The 24,095-nt window shown below is 39.9% G+C and overlaps 1 protein-coding gene across 1 annotated transcript in view; it reads right to left on the bottom strand.

The window, feature by feature from the left end:
- Positions 1–1,578: 1,578 nt before the first annotated feature.
- PHEX (phosphate regulating endopeptidase X-linked) overlaps positions 1,579–24,095 on the bottom strand; it is a gene marked incomplete at both ends in the record, with an annotated part of 202,797 nt that continues 180,280 nt past the window's right edge. Inside the window, 6 exons of the mRNA XM_079727783.1 lie at positions 1,579–1,681; positions 4,696–4,772; positions 8,833–8,937; positions 9,987–10,052; positions 17,197–17,323; positions 19,502–19,573. Coding sequence (XP_079583909.1) covers positions 1,579–1,681; positions 4,696–4,772; positions 8,833–8,937; positions 9,987–10,052; positions 17,197–17,323; positions 19,502–19,573 — 550 coding nt within the window. The remainder of the gene's footprint in view (positions 1,682–4,695; positions 4,773–8,832; positions 8,938–9,986; positions 10,053–17,196; positions 17,324–19,501; positions 19,574–24,095) is intronic.

The raw sequence follows: 24,095 nt of genomic DNA, 5'->3' as shown, positions 1-24,095 counted from the left end.
ACTCTCCTCTGACTAACTCAGTGGAATTGTTTTCCTCATGATGGTGCCCCTGCATTTTCCTCCCTCCTTAAGTTCCCATGGTTACAAAAGGACATGGCACACACTTATATATACATATATATATATATATATATATATTTTTTTTTTTGAATGACAAATCCCAGGGATGTAAAATGGCTTCCTATGGTTAGCCTGAATTTGTCATTTTGCTTCCGAGATTTTCCTATTGGACTACTTAACCTAGAACCACATGTACAAGGAATAATGTGAAGGGGGGATGGCTATTTTAAGAAACCAAAAATGCCAGGTAACCACTTTAAGGCCATTACAATTTTATCCTACACACACGCTCTCTAATAAGAGATGGAGTAGTTCACTTGAAAAGACAGAACTCTGAGGCTCAAAAACGTAATACTGCTCTTTCTTACAGACTCTTTAGAAGAAGACTTGAAGAGTACAAATTATGTTTCTTTGGTCTATGAAGGGAATTTTCAATTCAATCAACAGATTCTAAAATGTCTTTAATCAAGAAATTTTTCAAAAAGGTTCTTTAAAAGAGAGGTAACTTTAACTGAGCCACTTTGCACCCTCCTCAATGTGGGGTTTGTCCCTTTGCACTAAAGGGGAAGGAAAGCCATACATTCCTAATGGGGAATTAGAAAATCATTTTCTCGATGCCTACTCATTTCAGAAACAGGAGAATGCACATATATGAGGATAACAAGACAACCAGGAATTGGACTGAAGAGAAGTATCCAGCATATGACATAATCTCCAAGGTTTGGGCAGACTAGATCAAATTTTGGAGATGTCATTTCTTAGTGTCCCCACTGTTGCATGACTAGGCGTTTTGGCTTCTTCTGGGACTTACAGATACAACCTTGTCTTTCTATTCGATGAACTCAAACCTTTACCAAGCAGCCTTTCTGCCAGCTTTGCTCATGCTGACTTGAACAGGGCAATAAGCTACACCAGATACAAGCTGTGAGGCACGTTTTCATGCCAATAGACTCCAAAGCTGAAGGCAAGAACTTCATCAAATATTGTAAAATGAGAATTCAACATATTTCTAATCTAACTACCTTAGAGTTAATCAATGCTATGTAATGACGATGTGTGAAATCTCACAGTGCGCTCCACAGTGCAGAAAGACCTCCCAGGTATCCTCGCACATGTCCACATCACTGAGGGTTGCAAGTGTAATAGGCTGAATTTTCTTCTGGATACGTTCTACTTAGGGCCCCTGCAAAGCTGTAGATTAAAATGATATGGACCACTTAGCTGTGGCTTACACACTAAAATGGACAATAGCAACAATTCAGCAGACAGCGTTTTAACAAAAGCAGCCTAGGGACTTATTTTTGTTGGTTCGGTTTTCTAAAGAAACATACTTGATTCGATTTTTTGTATTCCATTTTTTTAAGCCTTACGACTCTGAATAGATACTGTTTAGATCTAAGCAATACCCAAGTAATGAAGATGCATCAAAAATAAACATCCTCAGGGGAACACAGGCCTAAAGCAGTAGGTGATGAGCACTGCACAACTCTCTCAGGATGGCATAAACCAACAGCCCAGCTACCAGAGTCGGCAGGAGTCCGTGCCTCTGTTCATCGTGGAATTGGATGGACAGTTAAAAGCCTTCTGGAATTCTTCAAAGTTGCTAACTGCACCATTGACCCTGAAAAAGATATGTCAAAGTCCATGTCATTTAATTCTTACAAATCAACAGGTTTTGGATAAAACTGTATCAATATATTGCTTGATATAATGTTGCATTCATTTAATCTGTTTACAGGGAGATAACTGAAACCCAAAATGGTTAAGTCAATTTCCAAAGAAATTAACAGAGCCGAGACTAGAACCAGACAAATGCTATTAATCTTCCAAATATCTTCAAATTTCTATAAACTGTAGGATCTACAATTCCTATAAATTGTATATAGGGTCGTACATTCCTATAAATTTACAAATTCCTACAAACTAGAAGATTTACCAATACTTAGCTTTTCTAACTATTTTTTAATTTAACTTTTTAAGGAAGATATAACTGATAGAGAGTATACGCATTTAAAATGTAAAGCTCATTGAGTTCACATGTATACACCCATGCTACTACCACCCAGATCAAGACATGGGATATTTCCAGCACCTAGAAGGCTCCCTTGTGTGCCCTAACAGTAGCAGCTCCAAGCATAACTACTAGTCTGACCATAGATTAGTTCTGCCTGTTTTTTAACTTCACATGAGTGGATCACATAGTATGCACTCTTTTGCCTCTGACTTCTTTCATTCAGTATTATGTCTGTTAAGATCCATCCAGGTTGTTGCTATCTTTAAATTACCTTTTAAAAATATATATATATTTTATTTATTTATTTATTTATTTGGCTGCTCAGGGTCTTAGTTACAGCACACGGGATCTTCACTGCTGCGTGCAGGATCTTTAGTTGTCGCATGCGAACTCTTAGCTGCGGCACGTGGGAGCTAGCTCCCTGACCAGGGATCAAACCCAGGCCCACTGCATTGGGAGCACAGAGCCTTAGCCACTGGACCACCAGGGAAGTCCCTAAATTATCTTTAAAGAACTCTTTCAGTCTACAAAAACACTTTGTATAAACTCCTATTATGTTTGAAGGCTCATATTTACCTAGAATTTGGTTTATGCAACCGTAAACCAATGAATGGTGTCTAGCTATTATTGATGAGTAATGCTTTACTGGAGTTAGCTCCAAAATCTGGTGTTCTTGCAAGTTCCCTGACTGCAGTAAAGACTGCGGATTCCTACTCAGCACTTTGATTCTAACTGCCTTTTGGAAGTGCTATTTCCATTGTGTGATTTCTGCTGCACTCAATATCTACAGTTACCGCAGAGATCACTAACAAGCCAGGAAAAAACCTCCCCCCTCATCTATTTCTTATTCAACTGTATGTTCAAAAGGCTGACTAGAGACAGCATTCTCGGTCACTGACTGTTTCTTCCCTAATGACTTTGTTCCCTATGGGCATTTGAATGAATATAATGGCCTGTATCCCCAAATCCCCATAATCTCTTGTGTTTTAGCTGGGATGTATGGGGAGGGATGCAGGTTTCATAGTATGATTCACCCTGGGAAAGTGTTAAGGATAGAATTTAGCTGACAATCAGTAAGTATACTCTGCATATTATCAGCTAAAATCCAACATTACAGGCAACTAGTTAGTAAAAGGAAATTAGTTTTTAAAAACTTATCTGTTGAGTAATTAATCCACTGTGTGGTTTCATCTGCACCATTTGTCAGTGGAATCAAATTTTAGTCCATTAGAGACTGTCAGCATTCTTGACAGTTTAGCCCAGTGGGGGAGAATTTCTAACACAATGATTAGATTTTTATGCTATTGGGTAATTTATAGTCAATTTCTGAAGCATTTCTAAGGCAAGGCTTTGGGAATAAGACTTTAAAACATAGGAGAAATTTTAGATGACTTTCCTGCAATATGCTAATGGATTCATTTAAACATTAAATATAAAGATATCCAGATGTAATATGTTCTAAGCAAAGAACAAATAAATACAAATTATTACATTTTCTTGCATTTACTATTATAACTCTGTCCCCTACTATAGAAAATTTCCCTCAAACAATGCTAGAAACCTAGCATGGGTTAAGTAATATTAACCTTAATTTTATGTTTACTTAATATTTTATACATTCTGACAATTAAATAAGATTGTAATTCATAATTCTTTTCCCTTCATATATAAGCAATTGTTTCAAAATATGACTCAAACTAAAAGCCAAAATGTAGAGCTTTTGCCTCCAGATATGAATTACAATAGCTAAATATCACCATATATCCTCCTTGGTGTTCAGAGCTATTCAGAAAGTGGGCACTCATTCATGTCTGTTGGTTGGCTGCATGAAAGAACAAGAGGCATTAAATAGGATATTCTACAACACAAATTAAACCAGAGCTCTAGGTGTTTTAAGCCACAGTGCATAAGATCTCATCCTTATCTAAGAAAAGAGACTTTTTTGGCCCATGTTTCTAAAAAGTAGGCAGTTGGATAAATCAAACATGCCAGTTTACTGAGCACCTGTGGTGTGCTCAGGGCACCCATGGATTGCTGCCTTTCAAAAATTGGAAGATAATAAATGGGGATTAATATTAAAGCTATGATTTGGATTCTAAATTACCTCTGGAGTCTTGTACAATCTCATAGATCTCTTGATACTAGAGGTGTGTACAAAAGCCTACTACAGAAATTTAGGTGAGAGAATGCTAACTAAACCAGCTTCCTACTAATTAAAGAAAAGATGCTTAGTTTCTGTTTGGCCAGATTTTTTTTTTTTTTTTGGTCTGTGAAATGGAGCTATCACTGTTCACAATGCAGGCTTTGATCAGATCACCTATTTTAGAGCCCTGGGATGGCTGGGTAGGGGAGAAGATGGAGATGCACAGTTAAAAACTAGTGTCACAAGGGCTTCCCTGGTGGCGCAGTGGTTGAGAGTCCGCCTGCCGATGCAGGGGACACGGGTTCGTGCCCCGGTCCAGGAAGATCCCACATGCCGCGGAGCAGCTAGGCCCGTGAGCCATGGCCACTGAGCCTACGTGTCCGGAGCCTGTGCTCCGCAACGGGAGAGGCCACAACAGTGAGAGGCCCCCGTACCGAAAAAAAAAAACAAAACTAGTGTCACCCATGTGCCTGCTTACCTAAACTGAGGGGGGCTGTGAGCACCAACTTGGATTTGCTCTCGGGCAGCTTCTGGTCTGTAGGAATTGCACCTCACCTAGAAGAGAAAACATCCCGATAATTATGTTTCCATTTCAATTACACATTTTCTACTGCCTTAACTGCTCTAAATTATACTGAAGAGTAACTTTAGACTCAACGGATGACAAGCAGTTTTAGTAGATCAGATAAAACCTTCATCAGTAGTAACATCTATTATTCCAATCCCCAGAGTAGAAAGTTTTATCATTGTGAATACTTCCAGAATTTGAGTAAATTAAGAGAGGTTTCCAAACAAATGCTTTAAATCAAGAGAATAGCATTTGTGTCCAGGAATCAACCAATGTGTTCATTCAGTTAACATAATGCTTGGAATAGCCCTTATCAAATTTAACCACATTCGTCTGAATCAATAAAATGAATCAATCATCCATTATTGAATATGGTCATGAGAAGTAAGTATTTTGCACCCTGGGTGCTTTGTTTGCTTCATCCTTGTTCAGGCCTTGGATAGGAGGACACTGCTCCATCTCCTTTGAAGTTTGGCATGGCTGTATGACTTGCTCTGACCAGTGAAATGTGAGCAGAAGTGATATATGTCACTTCCTGGCAGAAGCTTTAAAAATCTGGCAGAAGTTTTAAGAGTATTAAGAACAATTTAAGATGCTACAATTAAGGGCCAGTGCACATTTCCTCATATTTCTTCCCGACTCCTGTGGTGACCACGGAAGCACATGTGGAGATAAAGACTCCAAAACCCAGGTCCTTGAGTAGTAACTACGAGCAGAGCCCCACTGCTGACCCATGCTGGACATGGAGCATGAATAAGAAAAAACTTTTCCTTGCACTGTCTGCTCGTGTACCCTCACCTACTTAATCCTGATTTGAACTGTGTCTTGAAATATGATATAGCTTGAAGTATGAATAGAACTAGGAAACATGAATATGATGGGGGGAATTCCAAGTGGAGGAGAAAATGGAAACAAAGACATGTCTGAGAGAAGAAAAAGCAAGACAGTCAGCTTGGCTGGACTGTGTGGTGCATAGTGGGCAGCAATGGGAGACCAGGGGAGGGTGAGGATAGGGCCAGATTTCTGAAGTCCTGAGCAAGAGGCTACAGTGTTTAGACTATATTTAAATGTTGGTTTTGAGCACAAAGGTGATAAAAAAATATTTTTTTAAAAGATTTATCTGGCAGGGGTATAGTAGTAGGAGGAAATGAGAGACTAGTTTGAAGATTATTTATGGGCCCCAGGAAGGTTCCCAATGAATGTCTACTAAATAAGTAGCAATGAGAAGAGAGAGAAGAAGGATAAGAAGAATATCTGGGGAAAAACTGACAGGTCACAGAAACTACAGGGATACAGGAAGCAGCAAAGGTGATACAATGCTATTGCTTTATTGCTTTTGATGAAGATAAACCATCCGTCACTGTGGTTCTGAATTTGACTTTGAAGATCTTTTTGTAGTGGGAGCACTTAACTTCCTCAGAAGCTAGCTAAGGTGAAGTTGTTTCTCACAATTTTACCTCACTTTTTCATATGTTATTTCCTCTTACATTCTTATATAGTATTGTCTTTGCTTCATATATCATTTATGAGATTTCTAAAAACACATTTTTGTTCTTACTGTTTTCCTAGTATCTTCTCAGGAGAGAAAATAATTTTACTCCTTATAAGCAGACTTATTTCAATGTACAAAAGGTTGAAAATCTCCTCAATCCGCTAGTAGGAAAAGCTCCAAGATAAATTTCTCATTAGTAATATAAAATATCTTGTCATTTTTTCCTTAATCTCTTTAAAGTTAAGTCATATATAGTTTGAAATTTTATTTGGAGACATTTCAAAACTATGACTGTAACATTGATATCAGTTAATTTACTTCATCTACTAAGATAGACCTTAAGTTAGTAAGTAAGAACCTAAATAAGAACTGACAGACCTTGTACTTTGTCCTCTAGAGTAGAGGACAGGAAACATTTTCTGTAAAGGACAGATAATAAATATTTTAGGCTTTGCAGATCATAAGTCTCTGTTTTAACTACTCAACTCTGCCACTGTAGCACAAAAACAGCCACAGACAATGTGTAAAGTATAGAGCATGGCTGTTTTCCAATAAAACATTATTTACAAAAATAGACAGCAGGCAACATATGGCTCACGGGTTCTAGTTTGCGAATCCCTGCTCTAGAAAGTTCTAACTATATCTGTGTTCTTATTTTAGATATCTGACCCAGTACTGACCCAAAAGAAAGTCTCCTTAGTTGAACTGTGTTAATCTCAGTGTTCTCAAGCAACTTATCTAAAAATGTCAAGCGTCTTCAATATACCCAGCCTCTTTGCTAGATGCTATGGAGATAAATAAGAAGTGTATGAAGATGCACTAGCTATGAAGATAAAAGTAAAAGTCTTTTACATTTTGATAACAATTAAGTATTCAACTGCATGGTAATGAAGATAAGTGCAAAGGAGTTGGAGATTTCTTTTTAATGAGAACTGGAGTCCTTGGGGAAGTTTGTGGAAGATGTGGAGGAGGTGGAACTTGACATGGATCCTGAAGGTAAAGATGGAACTGAATAATCTGAGGGGGAGGAGTACAAAGGGGGTCGTCACTTTGTAGAAGGAAAAGCAAAAGCAAAACCATAGAGACAATAACGAGCATAACACTGTGCGGTGGAAGTGAGGACACCTGCCGGCTAAGTGTGAGTCCGGTGGAGCTCTGGGAATTTAGAGCTGGCTGGGTAGAGTTGGATAAGACTGAGGAGAACTTTGAAAGGTGTTCGGTCTCAATGTGGTGGGCACTTGGGAGCCACTGCAGTTCCTTCGGCAGGTCAGTAATGAAATAAAAATGCTATTTCAGTGGCATGTAAGACAGACAGTGGTAGAAAGATGCCGAAGTCAGGAAAACATGCCATAAGGCTGTTGGGATAATCCAGAGTAGATGAGATCGAGGCCGACAGTCTATAGATGACGAAATAGGGTAATGGGGAGAAAGGGAGGCTGAATCTGAAGAGCAGTTAAAAGGATGAAACATCAGCTTTTGGGACACATGTCATAAAAATGAGGATAGGTAAATCAAATAAGACCTAAGAATCCAGGTTTCCTAACCAGGAAGACCCAAAGACTGAGGGTGAGGGTGTGTTGATAGAAGTGAGAAAACTAAAAAGGAAAGTCACTTTGTTGTTGACTCCACTTTTGCTGATGTCAGGTTGATAAATGATCATTTACTTAGTGTTGTCATGTCAGCTTTAAGAAATAAAGACCCCAGACAGATGAGAATTCTTTAGCCAGAGTCAACCGAAGAAGACGTGGAAATGAATGAGCTTACTGAGGAGTGAACGAAAAGAGGAACAGAAAGTTGTACTGATGAAAACTTTTGCCTAGTTTTGAGCATACATATACAGATTTGCCCACTGTGAGGCCATGCATCAGAACCGTCATCAACCCATCCCAGACTTGTTTGAAAATGAGGCCTACATATTGTGACATAAATCAGTGCAATAACCGAATAACAAAGAACAACTGGCACTTGGCTCATTGGCCAGATACTCGAACTCAGAATTGTGCCTTATTTAGGGCACATCTTTCAGTTTCTGCTCAGAGAGCCCATCAAACTCACAAAAGGGTGACATGACTCTCCTTGCCTTTGTTGTTGTTGTTTTCAGCTCTAGTTGTCTTCACATGTTCATTTGGCAGTTGGGAACATAGCCTTGAGGGTCCCCCACAGGTTGAGAGTGGTGGGGCAAAGTCAGCAAATGAGGTGAAGGAGGAGAAATGCAGGAAACCACAGGGCCAAGAAAGCCAAAGAACGAGTCACTAGAAATGGTTACAAATAGTATCAAATACATTAAGAAGTCAGGATATACTAAAAATCAAGTGAGTTACCGCAAGGCTGGTAACCCACTTGATAAAAAATACCAATAAACCTTGATTCAATCAGTTAATTAATTATGTCCCATAGAACATGAAGGTGATATTTGTCCAGAAAATAAGCAGCAAGATAAGATTTCAGCTGAAATCAAAGTTATGCCATTAAACTTTGGTGCCAACCCTTTGATCTAGAGAGCAAGCCAAAGTCCCACATCTCATCTTTGATGCCCCTTCCTTGGTCTTACTCACTTGAGCATAACTCAGGAAGAAAAGCTGGCTGTTGGTGAATTCAATGCCGGGTAGGAGAGGCTCCTCAACCCCCTGCCTCTTGTCATTTATCCATTTCCTGTAAGCCTGGGGAGAGAAGTAGAAGAGATGATCTGCTGCAATAATGGCTTTTCTCTTTTCTCAGCCAGTGCAGAGATATTAAATATATCCTCCACCATGTGAAAAATGTAGCCTACCAAGTTTTCCTTTAAGAAGACAAACACCTGGAAATGCAAGTCAACGTTGTATTGCTTAACAGTGAAGCAGGTTCACCTGCAAAAAGACCTTTCACTCAATAGATACCAAAGTAGCTGGGCCAAAGTGGGCACGTGTTAAATAATGCCCCCTTCCCCAAAAAAGCTTTTCTTTGTATTCCTACCAGGGAACAAACAAATCTAACACAATGGCAAGCTGTATGGAAATAAATTTTGGGGCCAATCTATGGGCAATTTTTTAAAATTTTGCCAGGTAAGAGGGAAAACTATAATCTTCAATCATCATCATTTTATAAAATAAAGTATATTTTAACTAGAATAGAGGACAGATATAACCTCAGAATAACAGCTTGGTCTTTACACTGAATGCATTTAGCTTTATGAATGTCTTTCTACATCATGCTCTTATCTTATCTTGCTGCTTATGTGTTTTGTTTAACCATGGACCAGTGGATAATGAAAGCATTATTATGGACTCTGACCTGGCCCGCTATATGAGAACCCCTAGCCTCTGACCGTAATTGACAAGTTTGGTATTTTAAGAGAAAATTATAAGGAGGGCTACAGAGACTGTACTCAAGAAAACGCCTATGAACCTAGCCCTGAGATTTCTGTAGCATGTTTTAATATTACACTGAATGTACCTTCTGAAAACTATCCTTTAAATACATGATTCTTAATAACAAATATTACTTTTAGGGTGACTTTACTCCCCAAAAAGGAAAAAGAAAGAAATGCAGCTCTTTTCATATAACAGAATATAATAGAGTCAATGGGGAAATATAATTCAATTTACAGAAATTCACAGAATTTACAGAACTCTAACTCCTCAAGAAAATGTCTGTGGTGTAAACTGAGGTGCACCCGTATGGTATTTTATAGTTTAATTTTTAATATCACAGCAAATGTTGCAGTGCGTACCCTAAACGCTTGTCGCAGACCTCCATTATCGGCAATATTTTCTCCCAGGGTCCTCTTCCCCTTCACCTAACAAAAAGAAAAAGAAACAAAGAGTGTTTGACAGCCAACTGTCATTCAGCAAGAGGCATAAATATGATAGCAAGAGAAAGTGCCATATTTTAAAGAGAAAAGTGCATTCAATAAATCAGAGGTAGTCATAACATATTGTGAGATGGCAAACTAACCCCAGCAAGGTGCTCCTGAACATAATTTCTGTTTTATTATGCTACACATTTCTTTCTCACCCACCTCTCTATTCTCACCAATTTAGCCAGCTCTAATAAAATGTTAACATATTCTGAGTGACTCTGGTTAAGTGGGGAAAAAATAGAAATATCAACATACAGATTACTTTCTCTGATTAACTCACCTAATTTGAGTATTCTTTTCAGTGTGCTTTATGTTTCCAAAAATCTACCATCCACACAGGAGCAAGGTTTTAAGACCAACCATTACCATTTTACCTTCAGCAAATCCCATGAAAAATTAAAAAGAGGATAGTTCTCATGGGGAACAAAAATCCAATAGAAGTAGTGCAGACCACAAGGTCAAGGTTTGCAATATGTATGACAACCAGCCAAGCACAGTGAAGAAATTCTTCCAAACATTTGAAGATTGTTTCTAAAACCCTTAAATAGGCTAGGACAAAAAAATATTCTAAACCAAGATGGCCCACAGGCCAAAATCCAACCTCCTGCTTGTTTTTCTACAGGCTGCAAGGTAAGCCTGGATTTAACATTTTTCAACAATTGGGGAGAAAATAGAAAGAAGGATAATATCTTGTGGCATGTGAAAATTATACAAAGTTCAAATTTCAGTGTCCATAATTCAGGTTTTATTGGAACACAGGCACATTCATTCAAGTACGTATTGTCTGTGGCTGTTTCCTTCCTACAGTGGCAGAGTTGAGTAGTTGCAACAGAGACCTTACAACTCACAAAGCCTAAATTATTTACTACCTGGCCCTTTACAGAAAAAGTTTGCCAATCCCTGCATCAGAGACAAAATAATGCCCTATAATAATAAAGATGTCTATGTCATAAAAAATTACTGTGAAAATATTACTTTATGTGGCAAAAGGGACATTTAAAATATGATTAAATTAAGGATCCTGAGCTGGAGACATTAGCCTACATTACCCAGGTGAGTTCAATGTAATTACAAGGGTCTGTACAAATAGAGGAAAAGGAAGTTAGGAGAGTGAGTGTGTCAGAGTGATGCAACGTGAGGAGACTTGACCAGTCATTGCTGGATTTGAAGAAGAAAGGGGCCAGGAGTCAAAGAATGTGGGCAGCCTCTAAAAGCTAGAAAAGGCAAGGAAAGAGATTCTCTCCTACAGCAGCTAGAAAGGAAAGCAGCCCTGGTGACACCTTGACTTTAGCTCACTGAGACCTCAGTCAGAAATACAGAACTGTAAAATAATAAATTTGTGTTGTTTCAAGTCACTAAGTTTGTGGTGATTTGTTATAGCAGCAACAGGAAACTAATACACATTGTTCTAAACTTTCAAGCCACAGATGCTACCAACTCTTTATTTTTAAGCAAGCCCAATCCCCCAGGTATCAAGCAATACCAATGAATAAAAACTAATCTTCAGAAAGCATTAATCTCTGTAATCACCCAGGATCCTCCTAGCTTCAGTCCCCAAAAGTTACCACTCCTGCTTTACATACCTTCTTTCTTTTATTACACTCCTATGAGGTAAGTGCTATTATCACCGTCCTTGCTTAACAAATGAGGAGTCTAAAGCTGAGAGCGTGTCGCAGATGTCATTGGTGCTGCACCAGATCCCCTTTTCTACCAGGACTGTGAACCCAGTCCTGCAACTGCTAGTGGCTCAGGAAGATTAAGCTTAGCTTAGGGGAATCCCCTCACCTGGAGCTTGCTGGGAGGTGATACCCCCACCTCTCAGTAACTGACTGATGTGCAGTTAGAATAGCCCAGCCCCTTATCCCAGGCTGAACAATTTCTGTGATGCAATTCATGCTCCAGAATCCTCTATGGGATCAGACTGAGGCTAAACTTCTGAAACCAACAGGTCTTCCTTGACACCTTACAGGTTTCTCCTGAAACTACTTCTGCAATGAACCTTTTTATCTAAGAAACCCCTATCTTGGGCTCTGCTTCTAATGGACCTGACCTAAGAGTGATTAACTGAACTGCCCATATTTCACAAGGATTCGAACCCAAGCAGTCTCTGTCCAGAGCCTTTGCTCCATAATAGTTTACCTTCTCAAGTCTTAACCCCTCTTGACTCTAGTGCTTCTGTTTATAACCACTCATGCTCAAATTTAATCTCCTTCCTTGTTCCCCTAAGCTTTTCTTTTAGAGGTTTGAGGACTAGCTTCACACCTCAGGCCCCTCCCACTCTGGACCACCTCAGTAGACCATATGTCCCTAGATATTTTTTTTTCAGTATTTTTTCTTTTTCATCAGTATTTTTTTTTTAAAGTTGAGAATTATGTTTCTGTTTTTGGTTATTTATTTATTTATTTAATTTATTTTGTTTTTGGCTGCGTTGGGTCTTTGTTGCTGCACGCAGGCTTTTCTCTGGTTGCAGCGAGCGGGGGCTACTCTTCATTGTGGTGCACGGGCTTCTCATTGTGGTGGCTTCTCTTGTTGCGGAGCACGGGCTCTAGGTGCGCGGGCTTCAGTAGTTGTGGCACACAGGCTCAGTAGTTGTGGCTCGTGGGCTCTAGAGCGCAGGCTCGGTAGTTGTGGCACACGGGCTTAGTTGCACCTTGGCATGTGGGATCTTCCTGGACCAGGGCTGGAACCCATGTCCCCTGCATTGGCAGGCAGATTCTTAACCACTGCACCACCATGGAAGCCCCATGGCCCTAGGTTTGCCTCTCAGGACTCAACAGCTGCTAACAGCCCGTTTCTCCGATGCTCCATTGGAGCTCCCCCCAGTCCAATGCAAATAATGGTTCAGGTACAGAGGACTGGCCTCCACAAATGGAGCCAGAAAAATAAAGCATGGCCCTTTATATCCACAAAGGAAGCCACCCCCTCTCCTTGAGGAATGAGACTGAAGCTGTTTTCCGATGGTTGGATGGATTTATGCTGAGACAGGCATGCCCTTTCTATCGTCCTGGTTGCAAAGGTACACGTTTGTCAGAATTCAGTTTCAGTATCTGGCACTTTGGCCAAAATGGATGTTGTAGAATAGTCTCCGCCCAATACATCACCCAGGTTTAAAATGAACTTCAAATAAGAGAACACGAGCGTGATATGGGGGGAAGAGTAGTGATGTTGGAGTCATACTAATCTAAGTTCTAATGTAGATTCTACCATGGGTTTTAATCACTCTGAGCCTCAGTTTCCTCATATGTAAAACAGGGAGTAATATGCACACCTCTCAGAACCAGTATGAGGATTAAATATGTTTCAATTAAGTGTAAAGTCTAACTCCCATGCCTGCAAATAATAATCACCAGGAAATATGCATTTCCCTTCCTCCAAGAAAACTGCTCTTCTATTGTTTTTTGGTTTTTTAACCCCTATTGTACTGTTCTCTCCTGGCATGGCATACCTATGAGTATGTCACAAAGTATTAGGAATATTAACTACAATTTATTGAGCACTTATTGCATAGCAGGCATCATGCCGGTGCTTTACATTATCTCAGTCATTTAATTCTTAAGACAAACTAACGAGTTCAAAAATAGCTGCCCAGGGCTTCCCTGGTGGCACAGTGGTTGAGAGTCCGCCTGCCGATGCAGGGGACACGGGTTTGTGCCCCGGTCCGGGAGGATCCCACATGCCGCGGAGCGGCTGGGCCCGTGAGCCATGGCCGCTGAGCCTGCGCGTCCATAGCCTGTGCTCCGCAACAGGAGAGGCCACAACAGTGAGAGGCCCACGTACCGCAAACAAACAAACTAACTAACAAACAAAAAATAGCTGCCCATTTCACAGATGAAGACTCTCAGACACAGGAATGTTAAATAACTTGCCCAAGTTCAAAAAAAATTTACACCCTGCGACTGGTTGAACCAAAATTTGGAGCTGTGTCTGACTCTAGAATCCCTCCCTTATGCTTTTTTTTATTTTAGAGGTACTTTGCTAGTTTCTGTAATCAAACCCATGCAGATAAGACCTTACAAACTTAATACAGTGTGTTACCCCTGTCCAAATGGAAAAATTATATTTAATGTTTCTAGACCAATATGGCTGTTAATTTCTATACAATGCCAACCCAACACGGTACAACTGGGATACTTTCTCCAAAGTTGACAGCACAGCTAAAGTTTCCAAATATTCAAATTATATATGTGTGTGTATATATAGAGAGAGGTATAGATAGATAGATTTATATAAAAGACCAATAGTAGTATGTTATGCATCAGTAGCAGCAACAGCTTATCCAGGTTCTACAGTCATCTGAACAAAATTATAGAGACATCTAGCACATGCTATTGAAAAAAAAAAAGGCAAAAAACAAAACCCCAGAAAACAGCAATGTTCTGTTACTGTTGTGGTACCTGGCACCACTTTTTTTATTAGCTTCTCAATCATCATCTGGGAAGAACCCTTTGCTTTTCTTGAAGCAACATATATTCTAGATGGATTTTCACAATGTGATAACCCCTGAATTGAAAACAGATACACAGAAGCACCCGTTTTAGGTCTTCCCATGACACAGTTGTAGATATTTTTAAAATATATGGGCAGAGAAATGGCTTTCCAGGACACTGATAAAGGAGCTAGAGATACTATTCAAGGATACAGAGTCTGGTTTCTCCTCCTGGATAAGGGATGGTCTCCCTGGTGCTGTATACGCTTTCAGAACCAGGAGAACCGGCTCAGTGTTCATAAACGTTCCCTTTAAAAGTGCACGGACTGTGACCTAAATTCTTCTGGAATGGTGAAATAAACCCCAGTATAATAGACTTGAGGCATAGTGAGGTTTCAGGTGCTTTCCCAGCCCAAGGTGTTAGGATGGAGCACGGGCCTGACTAACAGACCAAGACACTCTGGGGAAACTACGTGTAAATACGCTGACCTACTGCAGTTCTGTGTGGTCCCCTGCTTCTCTTAGGTGTTGTGCCCTTGACTAGATGAATTAGGAGGACACAGTTTGCATGTGCATTTTAGAGGAAGATCTTCATGCAGATCTATACCTACCAACAATTCTTCATTACTGGTCGCACTGTCAAACACAGTGAGAGAAATCTGTGTCTTGTAACTATGAAAGCAGGGACAGAAAATACAGTGGAAAACTACAAGAAAAAACTAATAGTGGGGGAAGGGAATGAAAGCTAACCTGATCAAACCAGCACAATAAGAAAAGAAAAAAGAAGTAAAAACAATGTACAGGAGATAAACTATATGGAGAAAACTATAAAATCGTATTTCAAAACCTAAAACAAATACCAAACAGATGGGAAGGCATACCACATTCTTGAACAAGAAGACTATGACAAAAATGTCAATTCCATACATTTAATGTGATTTAACTTAGAATCTCAATGGGATTCTCTTGGGAAGTGGGTGGAGAATGGGTAAAATGATCTTGGAGTGTATACAGAAGTATATTTGCCTGAGAATGGCCAAGTATATAAAGGAAGAACAGTGAGGGAAAGCTTGTGTTGGCAGATACCAGAAAAATCCATATAGCCATAGTAATAACGCATTGGTATAGAAATCAACAAATAGATCAGTGGAATAGAATATATAATCCAGAAATTTATCTCAGTATATATGAGATTCTAATATTTGACAAACATTCAATTAAGTAAGAAAAAAAACGTCTTTTAGTCACTGATGCTGGATCAATTGACTATCCTCTTGGAAGAAGATAAAAGTGAACTCTCGTATTAAACTCCACAGCGAAATAAGTTTCACACGCTTCAATATTTAAATGTAAAATAACAAAACAGTAAAAACCTTCCCAGAAAAGCTAGGAGACTACACATATGATATAGAATGGAAATGCAGAAACAATTTTTTAAGAGAGATAGGTATCTTTGACTATATGGAAATATTTAAATTTTGTTTGTCAAAAGATACCATATATAAAGTACAATGGATGAGAAATATATTGAGGAGAAAATAGTATAATATGAATGACAAATAAAAATTTTAACATCTATAATATTTTTTAAGGTCTCATAAACTGACAAGTAAATAACTCAATACATAAATGCTCCTCCATCCATCACTGGTGGGAATATGAAATATTATAACTTCTTAATAACAGTAGGAATCTCTCCTCTACAGAAAAAAAGAATATATACCTAATAAGAGTATTTAGTGCAGCAGCATGTATTGTGGAGAAATAATTGGAGACACAGTGTAACCCTCAACAAGACATTAGTCAGCTGTGTTAGAGTACATTCACACCGTGGACTTTCAGGCAGCCACTGAAAACAGTGAAGTAAAAGCACGTGCGTGCATACACACGTGTGTGTGTATGTATGTGTGTAACTCTACGTGAGCATGGGAAAAAGTATATCAGGGTTATTGAGATGGATTACAGGTGGAGAAGATAAAAGTGATGAGAGGGAAAGGGGTAGGAGGTAGAGGTGAAGACAAAAAAGGAAAGGAGCAACATTCCACACAGAAAAGCATGTATAAAATTACATTCGTGCCTTTATAGGAATGCATATATGTATATATAATAGAAAATCAGCATTTTAAAAGTCATTTCTTTTGTTCAAAATTCTTTATCTAAGAACTCTTAACCAATTCAGAGTCATTAATTCAAATGAGTGACGTTTTATTTCAATGAATTAAACCTAAGCAGTAGTTTGGAAGGAAATCTTTTTAATGATATAGAGTGTAGATTTGTGAGAATTTTATTGTTTGTCTTTGCTACAGCATTTTCTGTACTAATCTGAATCTAGGAGAACAGACTAATGTTTAGGCCTGTGATTTTGAAACTTTAGCTTATATCAGAATCACCTGAGGGCTTATGAAAAGACAGACTGCCAGACTGCCAGACCCCATGCTCCCACCACCACCCCGCTCCCCACTCCCCAGCCCCAGAGATTCTCAGTCAGTAGGTCTGGATTAAGACTAAAGAATTTACATCCCTGACAAGTTCCCCAGGGAGGCTGATGCTGTTGGCCTGGGAACTGCACTTAGAGAACTGATGGTCTAAAGCAAGCTCGTGTCTACGTGAGGAAGAAGGACTCACAGATGCCCCCTTCGCCACAGCTTTACTCACATTTAAGCCAGCTGTCTTCCAATAATAGTTGCTATACTGGCTAATCATGCACTTTGTTTTTTCCTTAAACTTTTCTTCTGAGTCAACAGACCACCAAGGATCCAGGTTTCCATTTTTATCATATTTTCTACCTGGCAAAAAGGAAAGTTAAAAGTTACTCGTATTATTTATGGAAACAAATTCATTTCTTCATCTTCCCTTTCCCTCACTTCAACAAGCCTTGAAAAGACAGTTCCAGCAGCAGGGAGCACTCCTGGAAGCAGTTCCTGCCTTCTCTCCAGTGTCACAGGTTAAGTGTAAAAAGCAAGGAAAGGAGAAAGAGGTCTGAGGAAGTTCTTTCCTTCTAAGCAACAAAGAATACTTTAAGATTTATCAACTTACGGCATGTACCATTCTTGACCAATCTTAGATTCTTTGTTTTCACCTGCTCTGACCCAAAATATTCTCTAAATTATGAAATGAAATGGCTTTCAGAAAGCCCATGGAAGGAGTCAAAGCGCCACTACCAGTGAAATTCCAAACAAACAATCCATAGGAACAGCCTCGGTGAGTCACTCACACCCTGCGACCACAGCCCCTGACTCAGCTCTAAAGGATCGTGTTTCCTCCGAGGTGCCAGGAGCCAAGAGACACATAAAACCTCTGTTATGAATCATTCCACAGCCATCAGTGTAGATGGAAGGCCCATCTGTCCTGCTTTGACAAGGAAGGTTGCTCTAAAAAGAGAACTTGGAACAAGAATGGAAATCTCCAAAACATAACAGAAAAAAGGATTACTTATACATGCTTTTTTGCTACAGGCTCACTCTTCAATTTCTCTACGTCCCTCAAAAAAAGTCTGGGTGTATCTGGACTATCTTCTACACTCAAGGTTACTATTGGTTTAAATTTAATTATGCAGAGAACTCTTCACTGGGCGTACATGAAAGTCCCCTAAGCACAGGTGTTAACTGAAACAATCCAAAGCTCTTCAGCAAGGCTGGATGCCACTACCACCAACCCCTGGTAGAGCACAGTGTCACTGTCCCCTACCCACTAACCAAACGATCATTAAATAGTTACTGTGCAATGCACTGTTCTAAGTATTGGTTACAGAGTGAAATGCCATCTTTAGATTCTGTCCTTTGAGAGAGAATCCAAAAGGCTTCCAGAAGATTCTGAGGGAGAACTATACTTAAGTTTCCCACGAAGAAAGGCCCAGAACCAAGAGACCACTACTGGCTTTTGTTTCTTAGCTAAGACTCTCCTCTCAGATAACCCAAACAGGCAATTCAGAAAGTGTAGCTCTGGGGATTCAGATGACTACAAGGCAGCTACATTTTAACAGGGAGGGGAGGCCAGGGGGGCAAAAAACTTAGGTGATTAAGGAAAGGCTGGTGGGAGTACAAGAAGAATTATCCAGAAGGAGAGGAACCAAAAGGGTCTCTGGCCCTGGGGTAGGCATCCAGGAAAGGATGTTGGAGACATCACAGACATGGAAGAAAGAGGTCCCTCTATACAGTGTTGCCTTGGGCCAGGCAGTTCTTGAGTCTGCCCTGTAAATCACTGTGTGGACGTGGATGTGATTGCAATTTGCTGCTAATTCCTAAGTTTCGGAGATTTCATGTGGCTTTCCAATAAAAATCCAAAGTTAAAGGAGAAAGGAGTTCTGATTAAAAATGATGACTCTCAAAGGGCAATCATTTCTTTAGTTTATGCCATATTCTGCTCTTTCCTTTTGCTTAAATGTCATCAGGATACATAGCACACTCTATATTATTCATTATTAGGAAAGCATAGCCTTTCTAAAAAAATTCTGAATATATGACAGCACAGAGAAAAGCAGAGATTAAACATTGCATAATCCTTGAAATAGTATAAAGGAACTAGTCAGCCAAGCTTCAGAGTCCTAACTTGCTGAGTCCTAACTTGGCAGCATGTATAATCATCTTCAGAGCAGAGCTCACACCTCCAGGGAGAGCATCTCAAAATGGTGAATAAAGAAATGAAAGGAAGAGAAGCTACAAAGTAATTCCTGTAACTACTGTGGCAGCTACAGCAATCCAGATCTAAATGCAAAGCTAATTCCCTTGAAATTACAAGGTCTTTTTTTTTTTCATTCTACCCCATCTCCAATGGGAACAATTATTTATTTATTGCAAAGCTATCACAGCAAGACACGGGGGAAAGTTTTCCATCAGCAATGATACTGCTTTGGATAATCTTCAATCTATGATGATACCACTATGCAAAGATAATAGCAACAATTAACATCCATATGGTCAACATGACCATAATAGCATCAGCTTATACACTGAACCAGTACTTACCATTATTATCAAATCCATGTGTAAATTCATGTCCAACAATTACTCCTATAGCGCCATAACTCAGAGATCTACAGCATAAATGTATAATTGGGAGAAAATTATAAGCATGAACGTCAGAGCATAATCCTTCAATATTTTCTCAACAAAAAGCCAAGATAATCTGTTTACTAACCACACTCACAAAATTGTAAAAAAAAAAAAAAAAAAGTAAACACATCCTTCTCATTGAAATAGACAAAGAAAATATAATTTCTAACACTGTCATTATGAGCATTTATGGGCCTTAGTTCCTACCCTGTGAAATTAGGGATGTGAAAGAGATGGTTTTTAAAGTCCCTTCCAGCCCTAAGGCTTCTATGGTTCTATATCCGCTCTAGCTGTAGTTTATATGAATAAACACCCAAAGCAGCAGCAGGGTTTGAAAAGATCCTGTCAGTAAACATACCGTTTATTTTTTATCTGAGAACCTGCTGAAAAATCACTATGGACTTAGAAGTTAAATTGTTTTCCAAACGGAGTCATGAAACAGGAAAAGAGCAGAGATGGAAAGGGATCCCTCTGCTTTCAAAGGTAGTCATGTTCCTCTGCTTCTGTGACGGACAAATTTACAACTGAACAGCAAAGACTGTGAAGCCTGAACCAGATCTCGAAAAGGCGTTATATTATTTCTCTTCACCCCTAAAGAACCATGTGGTAGGTCACCTACAAAGGTGACCACCGACAATGCCACCCACCCTGAATGCATGTGCTCCTCCTCCCGCCAAGAGGAAATCTATTTCCTCCCCCCTTGAATCTGGATGAGCCTTGGGACTTGCTGTGGCCAACAAAATGCAGTGGAAGGGGCCGGGTGTGACTTCTGGGCTGAGGCCTTATAACTTCCATTTTTGTGCCCCCTTGGAAGTCAGCTGAAGTGTAAAGAAGTTGGGGTAATGAGCTGGAGAAAGAGAAGCCAAGCGAAGCAAGTGAGAGATGCCAAACGTCGAGAGACCTCTGAAGAAAGAGAGAGGCCCAGCCAGGCCCCAGCCATTAGAGCCAGCCCAACTGAGGCACCAGACATGTGAGCAAAATCATCTTAGATCTTATGGACCCCGTCGAGCTGTTCCAGCCAGTATTACACAGAGCAGAAACAAGCTGTCTCGGCTGAGTCCCGCCCAAATTGCAGAATCATGAGCCAACAGTGGTGGCGCTTTGTTATGGAGCAATAGGTAACTGAAAGAGAACATATAAATCATATATCAGGAAATCAACAGGGGGGCTTCCCTATATGTGTGTCTGGGATCTTCTCTCTCAACTAAAAGTTCCCTGAAGGCCAAACCCTTATCTACCTGATTGCTGCTAAATTCTCTGTACCTAGTACACAGTAAGAAAGTAATAATAATTTAACTAACTGATTAATTAACTTTACCATTTCTTGCAAGTGACAGATCAATATGTAACTTATTTTAGTCATTTAACGTGTGCATGAGGATTACAGACAACTTAAAATCCTTGTTATAAGGATTCTTCCTAAGATTTGTAATTATACTAAAAATATTTCACAGTTGGTTCCTAATGCAACATCAAAGTCACCCAGCAAACAGATAGGACCTATAAGTGGAAGAAACAAAAATTTTTGAAGCAACATGTTATTACAGGACATAATGATCCTTAACATGTTAATTGTTTGTCTCAACTATACCCAAGGAAGTGCTGTAAGATTTAATTTTTCCCTTTGGTGGTAGTTCCTTCCTTTGTTATTTCTTTCCTGCAAGGTAATTTGCATTTGAAAAAATGCTTTCCTACTGTTTTTCCATCATTGCAAACCTTCATTAAAGAAGTAAGAGTAGGGCCTCCCTGGTGGCGCAGTGGTTGAGAGTCCGCCTGCCGATGCAGGGGATACGGGTTCGTGCCCCGGTCTGGGAGGATCCCATATACCGCGGAGCGGCTGGGCCCGTGAGCCATGGCTGCTGAGCCTGTGCATCCGGAGCCTGTGCTCCGCAACGGGAGAGGCCACAACAGTGAGAGGCCCGCGTACCACAAAAAAAAAAAAAAAAAAAAAAAAAAAAAAAAAAAGAAGTAAGAGTAGGGCTTCCCTGGTGGCGCAATGGTTGGGAGTCCGCCTGCCGATGCAGGGGACGCAGGTTCGTGCCCTGGTCCGGGAGGATCCCACGTGCCACGGAGTGGCTGGGCCCGTGAGCCATGGCCGCTGGGCCTGTGCGTCCGGAGCCTGTGCTCCGCAGGGGGAGAGGCCACAGCGGTGAGAAGCCCGCGTACCGCAAAAAAAAAAAAAAAAAAGGAGGTAAGAGTAAAATTATGCATTTCAATCATAGATCTATCAGAGCAGTGTGGGACAAACTTGTAATTTTACATACTGCTAATCTTTGCAGCAGTAGCTATCACTATGCAGCCTGTAACATTTCATTTTTTCCAGGACTCTCAGCTGAGAATAGTACTCGGTCCTCTACAAGCCTCAGTCAATGCTGTTGACTGGATGAATTTAAGGGATGAACAATGGAAGCTTATAGCAACTGCTCTGCAATAAATGTCCCTTAAGAGGGACTGCTCCAACGAGCTTCTTATTTGCAAAGGGAAATAGAGAATTCAGAAAATGACTGAATCATTGCAAGTTCCAATTCTCAGTTACATAATCACAATCTTTTGGACAAGAGCCAAAGAAAAAGTAATTTTAGATGACTAAGCCTGACAACGATAATGTTTCATAATACTAAATTCACATCTTCCATTTTATCAATGGACGTTATTTAAATTAGCATGTCATAAAAATAAATAAATAAACTTGTATGCCTTTTAAAATGTGACTTGCTGTCCAGAAACAAGAAGACTCCTGCAGAGAAAATCTAGCCTTCCAAAAATAAAATGCGGAAGATGACAATTTTTCCACCTACTCAGTTTCTCTTTTGTTCTTACTACCCGATGGGTTTAACATAAGCACAGGATTTGCTGTCAACAACAAAACCACCGTACTGCTGTCTGGAGCAACCATGAGCTCATGCTGTCATTAAGTAGAGGCTACTCTGTGCCTGAAGTGGAAATTCATGAAAATCTCAGAGTTACAAGCAGCTTTAAGGTCACTTACTTCAATTCCTTAGCAGAGGTCTACAAAAACCCATTCAAATGGTCCTAAGACATCTCCCCTTAGGCATGTCCAATAATCAGGAGTTCATCCCCTCCTGAGGTGGACCATCCCCTCTTCGAGTAGTTCTAAACACAACAGTGCTCCTAATGTTGATCTGGAACCTCTCTTCTATCTATTGGTCTAGTGTAGTGGTCTAAGGTATTCTAAACACCCCTCAGACCTCCCCAAATTTAGTAAATGATTCTGCTACCTTAACTTTCCTTAAAAAATGTGAAAGCAGTTACGAGGTTATCCCTCAAGTGTTCTCTTCTCAAGTTCTTTCAACTCTTTTCTCTTCAGTCATGAATTCTAGACCAGCAGTTCCCAAAACATAGGAAAAAGGGGAGTTTAGGGACTTCTGGCAGGACTTTTACAATCCTGATTCTTTCCTCTGGAAATAATTCAGCTAGTTGATGTCGCCACAATTAGACCCAACACTCATGGGAGGGCTAAGATGACCAGTGTGAGCAGAAAGAATACCCACTCGTTGGTTCTGGAGGAAATCCATCTAGTACAGATGGATGTATGGGAACCCATCTCACTAGACTGTGATTTCCATCTCTACCGCATCTCCACATTTCCAATGTTGAGTGCCCAAACGATGCTTAATAATTATTCATTGAATGGGTATGTTAATAGAGGATGAATGGCTTCAATGCAAACATAGAACACTTAGGAAAAGAATAAAAATCTCTCTCCCGCTCAGCATAACGTTGAACACTAACATTTCCTAAGTTTCTATGATTTTGACCTTTATATCAGAAAATCATCTCATGGACCCAATAAACAAATACATTGATCAATAAATTCAAAACCCAACCAGACTATGTCCAAGTGTCCAGGTATATAGCCACAGAATATCAGTTAAATCGCTAATGATAAGCAGGATCAAAGACTTCCAGGACTTTTTAGTTTGAAGCAAGCTTAGCAAATATTTAGCCTAAACCCTTAATTTTATGGAAATATATATAAATTTCTAATCTTAACAATAGAGAAAATTGATTCCAAATACCTGAACACTATGCCGCTGAGACCTGGGATGATATTAATGGATTTGGTCAATACACATAGATAATTTTCATTTATGCTAATGATAGCGCTTCCCCATAGCAGGCTTTGTCGATGCCTGCTGCTGTCCCTGGGCACTCACCATTTTCAAGCACACCAATCTGAAAGCTTCCAACTGCCAGCACCTGAAACTAGTCACCCGAGGGCTTCCTCTGGCCACCAGAGCCCTCAAGGCCCATGCTGGGCCAACGCCATGGAGTTAATACACCTGGTGGCAGTCCTCAATCAACGATGGAAAGTGAGTTGGATGACAAATGCCCCAGCTCCTTTGATCCTGAGATGGAATCATGCTGAAGCATATTCTACAGTTCCCCAGCAAAACTGAGCCCCAGTTGCCCACAGTAATAACTGGCTTTAAAAAAAAAAAAAGTGGAGGAGAAGGCAGAAGAGGAAAGTCAGAAGGAGAT

Source organism: Hyperoodon ampullatus, assembly GCF_949752795.1.
Source record: "Hyperoodon ampullatus genome assembly, chromosome: X".
In the NCBI taxonomy this organism is placed as follows: domain Eukaryota; kingdom Metazoa; phylum Chordata; class Mammalia; order Artiodactyla; family Ziphiidae; genus Hyperoodon; species Hyperoodon ampullatus.
The sequence above is the reverse complement of the archived record's forward strand: the minus strand, read 5'-3'. Positions and strand labels throughout refer to the sequence as shown.